Source organism: Oryctolagus cuniculus, chromosome 17 (assembly GCF_051225735.1).
Source record: "Oryctolagus cuniculus isolate XC-2025 breed Fujian yellow rabbit chromosome 17, ASM5122573v1, whole genome shotgun sequence".
NCBI lineage: Eukaryota > Metazoa > Chordata > Mammalia > Lagomorpha > Leporidae > Oryctolagus > Oryctolagus cuniculus.
The window spans coordinates 47,476,736-47,485,963 of NC_142883.1; the positions used below are offsets into that span (position 1 = coordinate 47,476,736).

Sequence of the window (9,228 nt, forward strand, 5' to 3'; positions counted from 1 at the left end):
AGAAGTGGAGCACAGGCCAGCGCTGTGGTGTAGTGGATTAAAACCACTGCCGAGTACTGGCATCCCATATGGGCACTGGCTCGAGTCCCCGCTGCTCCACTTCCGATCCAGCTCTCTGCTATGGCCTGGGAAAGCAGTACAAGATGGCCTAAGAGCTTGGGTCCCTGCACCCACATGGGAGATCTGGAAGAAGTTCTTGGCTCCTGACTTTGGATTGACACAACTCTGACCATTGCGGCCAATTGAGGAGTGAACCAGTAGATGGAAAACCTCGCTTGCTCACTCTCTCTCTGCCTCTCCTTCTCTCCCTGTGTAACTCTTACTTGTAAATAAAATAAAGAAGTGGAGCAGCCAGGACTCTAACTGGCTCCACATGGGATGCTGGCATCAGAGGCAGTGACTTAACCCACTGTGCCACAACGTCAGCCCCTCAGTTTCCTCTCTTTAAAGTAGCAATAAAAGACAGGCATTTGGGGCAGCAGTTAATATGCCATTTAAGATGCCTGCATCCCATATAGGAGTGCCTGGGTTCAAGACCAGCACCACTTCCGGTTCCAGCTTCCTGCTAATGCACACCCCAGGAGCAGCAGGTGATGGCTCAAGTAGCTGGGTCCCTGCTACCCAATTGGGAGACCTGGATGGAGTTCTAGGCTTGTGGTTTTGGCCTGGTCCAAATTTGGCTAATGTGGATATTTGGGGAATGAGCCAGCAGCAGATGGAAAATCTCTGTCTCTTCAAATAAATAAAAATTTAAGTAGGAATAAGTACAGACAGAACCAGCAGGGCATTGTGGAAATGGCATGAAGAAGGCACAGAATACATTTAGCTGTCCAGGACCCACACTCCCAGCATGGACGTGAGTCCCCCCATTGCAGGAAGGAACCCTGGAGTTTCTGGTCTCTGCCTGGGCTCACCAGCCCTGAGCGAGCGAGCCCCCTGGAGGTTACACAGCGTGGCTCCGGGAGACCAGGTAGGGACCTGGAGCAGGCACGCACTTGATGCAGGTGAGGTTCTTGGCCATGTTGGGTAAGAGGAAGTCTCATTAGGGAAAGGGAAAGAGAAGCCTGCTGACCTGTGGCACCTGTTCAGCAAATACGAGCAGCTATCGTCAGCACGGGGCCAGAGATTGGAGCAAGTGGTCCCAGGGCAGGCTGGGAAGAGCAATGCATTCCCTGCTGCCTGTTTTCACTTAGCACTGCGTCTCCTCCCAGCAGCCGAGCCAGGCATGCTCTGTGAGACTCAAGGTGGCTTCGCCTCACTCCGGTGATGGGCAGCAAGTCAGCTGTTCCTCCTCTCCCCAGTTCACCGCTATCCTAGGTGATCCGTGCTCCAGGGACCCTAGCCTTGAAGTTGACGGCTTCCCGGGTCTCCTTCCTGGCCTTTGGGGAGACCCCTCTGCTGAGGCCACACAGCCTGACTCCTCTCTCTGACTTACTTCTGCCAGGGGTGGTCTGGCCACGGAACCCCAGGCAAGGGCTGCTCCCGGCACTGTGCACGGAGGTCCTGCCTTCTGCTGTCCCTGGAGGCTCCGTTCCCGTTTCGCCAGCTATTTTGCTTCCTCGGCCATCTGTTCCCTTGCTGTCATCTCCTCTCTGCTTTAACCTTACCCGCTACTTCACTGCAGATGGTACCAAGCAGATCCGTTCTTGACATCCTTCATGATACCTGCCCCTCCTCCCCTCTTCCCCAGCAAGTGAACTGCTCTGTCCTTTTCCAGGCCCTGAAGACACAGCCAGAACTTGGAGTTGAGTCACCCCACAAGGCTGCCCTTCCTGGGGCCCATCTACCATGGGTCAGCAGGCTTTTCTCTTTCCCTTTCCCAACATGGCCAAACACCTCACCCGCATCAAGTGCGTGCCTGCTCCCGGTCCCTACCTGGTCTCCCGGAGCCACGCTGTGTAACCTCCAGGGGGCTCGCTCGGGGCTGGTGAGCCCAGGCAGAGACCAGAAACTCCAGGGTTCCTTCCTGCCACGGGGGGACTCATGTCCCATGCTGGGAGTGTGGGTCCTGGACAGCTTCCTTTGGAAAACAGAACTCAAGACTCCACAGTAAGGACTTGGCTCTGTGTTGGCATGACAGGGCCAAGCATATTGTCCATGTTGTCCGTCTTCACGGGGGCACGTTGCACTGCTGTTCTCCCTTTTATCCTAGCCACTGATGAGCAAGCGCACGCATGAGCTTCACTTAGCAACTCAATGCCTCTCTGTCGAGGCGTCCTGGTGCCCTCCTAAAATTCCTCCTCTTGGCTTCTCTTTCCTGGCATAGGACAGGAGCTGAGGAGAGAAGCTGCCCAGAAGCTTCTAATGAAAGAAGCTGGCTGGGCCAGATTGGTTCCACCAGGCTGACTCCCTGATCTGGACAGAAGTGGGCTGGGAAATCTGAAATTCCATGTCTGCACTTGACTTTGGGCTCAAAAGCCACACTTTCTCTGCAGCAAAAAACCGCACCTTGGGTCCACAGACCATTCTTCCCTCTCTCTCACTGTTGGGGCCAAGAAGGGCCCTCTTACCAGTAGCTCCAAATCCTGTTGCCTCCCAAGAGAAGCAGAGATGGAGCCCACTCCCACCTGCCCACGAGGAGGCCCCCTGGTCACCTGGGGAAGCTCCGAATTCAAATCCACCAGCCACTTGACAATGCCATTCTTCCCACATAGGGGAAGGCCAACTCTGCCACCAAGCCAACCCATCTGGCTATGGGAACCAAGAACAAAATGCATCTTACTGGGTTGCAGGCCTTAATCTAGCTCTTTGTGAATTATTCAAGGATGGCATTAACTTATAAATGACTGTGTTTGACTGATTTTGTGGTTGATGTACAGATAAATTCTAATGAAAGACAGCTACAAGATTTTAAATTATTAATTAGACTGCCACTTAACAAAGCCTATTTGGCACTCTATTTCCTCGCTTAACAAGACAAAAAGTTTAAGGAAAGGCTCTGTATTAGCCCAGAGGCTCTTGATTTGCATTCTGTTTTTATAACTCTAAAAATGAAAACCATAGATCCCCAACTTCAGCAGGCTGCTTCTGGCAAAGCAGAAACCCCCAGCAGGCTGCCCTTCCTTCCTGGACACCGCTGGTTGGCGGGGGCCTCAGCTGCCCTGCCTGCCTGCCTGCCCGCCGTCTCTTGACCAGACGCCTGCTTTCTCCATCCCAGGTTTTGCCAGGGCAGGCGAGGAGATGGGAAAGCAGGCAGAGAAGCCACCAAAGCCTTCAGCCCCCAGCCCCCAGCCCCCAGCCCCGTCGGCAGTAGGCCCCATTGGGCTGTTCCTGTTCACAGAGGTGGGCTGTGGCCAGCAGAATCCGCTCATCAAGAAATGCAAGGCCCTCAACCCCCTAAAAGGTCCTGCCAGGGGACAGTTTTAATAGGACACCAGGAATCAGTGATGGTTCTCATGGTCCTAGGCCTCCTCTGGGGGCCTCCTACCATGGAGCCCCCTAACTCCACAGGGTACCACAAGCCCCACCCTTTGCAGAAAACCAAAAGTATTTTTCTCCTCCTCCTTTCCCCAGGATTATCCTTCAAATCCTTTTTTGGATCATAAGTAGAGCATTCAACTTCCTCAGGTCCAGGGCCTCGGGCAGGCTCTGCAGCAGCGACCGGAGCCCATCCTACAGCATTTTTGCAGTCCTCCAGAATGAGTCTAGAAGCAGACACTTCAATGGCGCCCCTGTTGGCATCAGCCTCAGGCACAGTCTTGGCTTTGGGCATACACCTAGAATCCACACGGAGAATCTGAGCGTCCACTGTGTGTGTGCCGCAGAGACAAATCCAAGGCATCAGGACCAGGGAGAAAAATGCCCAGCAGGGGACGCAAACAGAATTCATTTGCCCTTACAACACCCCAGCAGCAGGGCTCCAGGCCACCCAAGCCGAGCCCAGCCCAGCAGAGGGCTTCTCTGCGCTGCTCTCCTCAGGCCAAAGCAGGTGCAAACCTCTTTGTTGGTGGAACCTCTCCTGCCACCCAGGCAGAGCAGGAAGGGAAAAACAGCCCGCGTGGTACACGCACACGTGACCACCAGGCCTCCAGCGGCCACCTCTTGGGCAGGGTAAGGAGCCTCCCCCAAGGGAGCAGGCCCCAGAATGCACCGGGCTCACCCAGAGTGGGGCCTGGGGATGGTGGGGATGGGAGGGAGGCTCCAGGAGGCTGCCTGGGCACCTAAGCCATGTAAACAGCCCGTGTGGGCCGTTCCCAGGCTCCTTTTTAACTGTAAATCGCCCAAAGACCAAAAGGGAGATCAGGTGCCAGTTCCTCTCCATCATCTCCATCACAGACCAGCAGCCCAGACACCGCGGCCTCCTAAAACTGCCTGGGAAGCCTCTCCCTCTGGGGCGAGTCTGCACACTCCAGGCCTGTGCTCCCCAGACCAAGGCCTGTGCTCAGCTCCGCAGGCAGCAGGCACCTTCTCCGGCTGAAAGGACTTCTCTCCCTTTCTGCAGGAACCAGGAAGCGGGGCGCATCCCTGGAGCAGACTTTTCCCACACCACAGCAGAAGGCAGCAGCTGCACCCAGCCACGTGGAGGACACAAGTCACACACAAGTTTGCGACTGTGCCCACACCGCGGGACAACCCAGCCTCCTCTCTCGGCCCATCTGCGACCACCACTCAGCCTTTGCTGCCTCCACCGAAGGCTTCTTCACTCCCCACGTCTGACCTGCTTATCTGGGTGGGTCTCGCTCATCACCCCCACATCTGCTTCTCCCGGCCCACCCTGGGGCTTCGCTCCCCGCTCCCCACCTCCGCCACCTCCCCCTGCCCGTTTTCTCCTTCCCCATCCTGCTGTGAGGTCAGAATGCTGTGCTTACGACACCTCGGTCTGTTGCCATGGAAACAGGGGCGGATTAAGGCTGGAGCGCGGTGCGCAGGGATCAGGCCCCTCCAATACCTGAGCTCCCGCCTCAGCCAGCTCCCGCAGGGCTGGGGCCGCCAGCCGCAGGAGCCGCGGCGCCTCCGCCGCCCGACCGAGGCCAGGGACCGGGGTGGGGGTCCCTGCGGGGCGCCACAGCCCGTGGGACTCAGGATGGGGGCCGAAGCAGACGCAGAGACCTGAGCAGCGGGTGGCGGGTGCCGAGCACGCGGGTTCAAGGCTGGTCAGCTGCCCTCCCTGGACCCCGAGGGACGGCGCCCCGCGCGGCCACCACGTGGGTGCGCGGCGGGACTTCCAGGAGCCAGCGCCAACTTTGCCGCGCTCTGTTCCGGGGACCCGCTGCCTGAGTACCCGGCTGAGGTGGTCGCGCAGCCAGCTGTCCTTAAGTTGAGCCTGGCACCGGCGGCACATACTTGCCGGCGCGGCCTCCGCTTTCGCGTCCCTCTGCCCCAGCCACAAGGAAAGTTTGAGCGTCCGGCCATCACGCGCTTGCAGCTCCCCACCCTCGGCCGCGAAGTGCCCGGAAGCCATCCCTGAGTATGAGGCTGGGCTGCAGGGAAAGCGCCCGCGTCCGTGCCGCGCGTGTGGAGCCAGGGCGCGCGCAGAGCGCCGGGGCAGCGCGGTGACCGGCCGCCGTCTGCACTGGTTGGGAACCGGCCTCGCCGAAGCGGCAGAGGCAGGAGCGGGTGCCCGCGCAGGGAACGGAGCCTGGAAGTGCAAAACTTTATAATGGCAAAGCAAAGGTCCCAGGAGACCGGCTCCCCTTTCGCCACGGGCCGCTCACTCTGTCTCAGACTGACCCCTCTCCGAGGCATATCCCTAGGCCTGGCCACTTGATCCACGGAGCAAACCCCGCGTTTCGCAACCGGCCGCCGACGGGAGCTGAGCTCGGGCGGCAAAGCTCTTGGTGGGTGCGTCCGGCAAAGCCCGCCTGCCCGCCAGAGGCCGCTTCCCGGAGCCAGAGCCCTGGCGCCGGGCGGCTCCCGGGCTCGTGGCTCTGTCCCGTGCGCATCCAACTCCAACTTGCCCCTGCGGCTCCAACTCACCTTTTCGAAGCATGTTGGCCGCGGGGCCGCCGCTCCGAGGTCGGCCTAGGCGCGCTTCCTTTCGAGGTCCGGATTCAAATCCCTGGGCGCCAGCTGCAGCTAATCCGAGCGCGTCGAGGCGGGGGCAATCCCGGGATCTGCTTGTGCCCGGCGGCCCGGCCCCGCAGGGGCATGGTGAGCCCAAGCCCCGCGCCGAGGACACCGGCGCCCGCCAGCAACCGCGGCGCTGACGGGCAGCCCCGCGCGCTCGCTCAGCCCCCGGGCGAGCGCTTTGCTCCGCGCCGCCGGAGGCCTGCTTCTGCCGCCCCGAGCACTTTGCAGGCGGCTTTGAGGGAGGACGCCGCCCCCTGGCCGGCCGGCCGCGGCCCCCTCCTCTCCGCCCCCTCGGGCAGCGGCTGCTGCAAAAGGGCGCTCGCACGCACCGCCGAGCTCCGGGGAAAGCGCCCGGCGCGCGTTTGCAGGACCGAGCGAGCGGCGGAGCAGGGCGCCTCCCTTCCTCCCCCCCACCCCGGCTTCCCCCACCTCTCCTCCTCCTCCTTCCCTCCCTCGCTCGCTAGCTCCCTCCCTCCTGCTCCGCTCCCCGCCCCCGCTCACGGAGCGCCTCCCATACAAAATTTATGAAAGTGCTCTCAGCTCGCGGTGCCGAGCGCCGTCCTATTCCCAGGGCAGCGGCGCTCAGCCACGCGGCGCCGCCTCCCAAGGTGTTTTCGCTGCGCCCGCCCCCGGGGACGATCCTCTGCCCGCGTGCGTCCGAGTACCTTCCCGGGCCCCTCTGGTCGGTCGTCGGGCCACTTGAGCGCCCCTCCCTGGCCCCGCCGGCTTCCCGGAGCCCGCACCCGCAGCCCAGCCCCCTCCCGCTCGCCCTTCGCGGCTGGAGGTCATCGGGAGAGGCTGCTGGAAGCGTGCGCCCTGCCACCCGGCGGGGACGGGAGGACGGCGGCAACCATCCCCAACCCCAAGTGTGCACCCCGGCCCCCATCTCCACGACCAGCGCCCCTTCCTCCTCCAAAGCTCGACGGCTCTTCCCCGCCCGGAGCATCTTCGGCGCACCCAGCCGCCCCGCCTCCCGTGCCCCAGGGGGAAGGTGAGGGGCGCGAGCACTCCGGGAGGCCCAGTTGCAAATCCCAGAGAGGGGAGGACCATTGCGGGATTTAGTCAGCCACCTCCTCCACGGGGGTCTCTTCTCGCCCTCAGCCCACCCAGACCCCGCCCCGGAGACTGGAGAAAATGGAGGAGACACGGCTTAGAAAGCGGGTCCGGCAGGGGGCCCGGTGGGCTGGGTGCAGGGAAGGCTCAGGCCGGGCGAGATCCTGGGTGGAGGCCGGCACCCCCTACTGGCCCGGGATAAGAAGGATCCAGAGGGAGGAAAATGGAGCGAACAAAGTCACTCAGGCAGCACCAATGAAGGGGCGCTACTATTCCTGGAAACTGAGCCAATGACAAGGGTGGCATTTACATTTTTCTAGAGATCAAATGAGGGAAGTCCGGATGCTTGGAGGGAAACAAGCTGGGTAGAGGGGTCAAGGAAACTGCTCTGAGCAGGTTGCACGAAGCACAGACCTGGCTGCCACCCTCCTTGGAGGGAAACTGGGCGTGACAGGAAGTCAGAACACACCACGAATTCGCTATCCGGAGGCTCCAGGTTGACCTGAGGACCGGGGTGTGATGGGAGAAGACAGACCCAACGACCCTACGTCGCAGGCGTTTGCTGCAGCAGTGCAGGCGCTACTTGGGATGCCCTCAGTCCATACCGGAGCACCTGGGTTCAAGTCCCGCCTCCACTTCCCGTCCGGCTTCCTGCAGATGCACACCCTGGTAGGTAGCAGGTGATGACGGCCCAGAGTACTCTTTGCCTCTCAAGCGAGAGATCCAGATTGAGTTCCCAGCTCCTGAATTCCACCTGGCCCAGCCCTGGCTGCTACAGGCTTGGGGGGGGGGGTGACCCAGTATCTTAGAGCTCTCCTCTTCAGCTCTGACTCTTAAATAAATAAATAATTAATTAATAACTATTTACACCATCTTAGAACAGGACTGGTTACCATGTGGCACCTCTGTAAGGGGGTAAATGACACTGGGGAACAGAAGAGGTGCCCTTAAGGGCGGAGATCCTTAGGCTAGGGGGCCAGAACATTCCAGGGAGGAGAGAATGCACAAGCACCCAGAGAGGAGATGTGGCCTCCTTCTGGCCACGAATAAGACCCGGTTCCTTGTAGGGGTGGGGACAGAGGGGAGGCATTCCTTCTGCTAGCCCCCACCAGCTGCAAGTCTGCACTGACCCCACATCCTGTCAAGCCTTGCAAGGCAGGTACCCGAGCTAACCTCCGTGCTGCCGAGGGCTGCACAGAGCCTCCAAGATAAACTGAGGTTTCACACAGCACGTCGGTGATAAAGGTGTGCGAGTCCTTCTCCTCCTCCCCAAGCCTCCTCCCCATGACCCCTATCCCCCAACTGCAGCGGCTTAGGCAAAGTTGGTTGGGACTGGGCGTGAGTGTGAGAAGCAGAGTTATTTCAGGCCCCAGGAGGGCTGAGTGCTGCCTTGGAGTCCAGCCAGGGGGTGGGGGTGATTGTAGGCGGGTGTTGTGGCATCCTGTGGGGGTGCACGGTGCCCGCCTTCTTGTCAGGCAGTAATTACTCAGACTGCTGAGTAACTCAGGCAGGGAGACCCCCACAGCAGCCCCCGGTGTCCTCCCCTGCAGGGCAGGGCGGTGGGGAGCGAGCGTCCTCACGGCTGGGTCGATGTCCAGTTCTCTGGGGGTTGCCTGACTTCCCAACGTTCAGCACAGGGGCTGCGGGGCGGTCAGGAGAGGATGGGGCCTTCACCATCAACAGGCCCCAAGGCTGAGGGGAGAAAGGCCCTGTGGGAGGGGTACCTGCTGGGCAGAAGCCACTGGTTCTCTGCAGCCAGAGCTAAAGTCGCCCACACCCTGGGCCTGCTGTCCTCAGAGGGCGGGGGCTGGGCTGATGGAGCCGGACTGGACTCTTACCACGGCGAGTGGGTTGTTCCTAGGACCTGCCTTGACCACGTTCTGGCCCAAGACCACGTTCTGGCCCAAGACCACAAGGGTTCTCAGAGTGTCAGGGTCCTAGGGGGCAGAGTGCTGGCCCCTGCCCATCCTCCCCTCGGCTGCCCACTCCCAGGCTGCCTAGCCTTGCCTTTTCTCTGGGCAGCCTCCCAGGCAGGGCCAGTCCCTGACTGCTTGTTTTCACTTCTCCCTGCACCTTAATTAGGGGTTTCCAAGCAGGGAGGGCCTCAGGGGGAGCCTGAGGCCACAGAGCTGCCTTAAAGGGCCAGCTGTGCTCACAGCACCACCA

The 9,228-nt window shown here is 60.7% G+C and overlaps 1 protein-coding gene across 2 annotated transcripts in view; it reads right to left on the minus strand.

Moving 5' to 3' along the window:
- RTN4RL1 (reticulon 4 receptor like 1) overlaps positions 1 to 6,421 on the minus strand; it is a 77,480-nt gene extending 71,059 nt beyond the window's left edge. The window contains exon 1 of one of the 2 annotated variants that reach the window (XM_089317603.1): positions 5,917 to 6,421. Coding sequence is in view for 1 of the 2 variants with exons in the window: in XM_051824537.3 (XP_051680497.2) it covers positions 5,917 to 5,929 (13 nt within the window). In the remaining variant the exon portion in view is untranslated. The remainder of the gene's footprint in view (positions 1 to 5,916) is intronic. The other variant, XM_051824537.3, reaches the window with a different exon arrangement.
- Between the last annotated feature and the right edge of the window lie 2,807 nt (positions 6,422 to 9,228).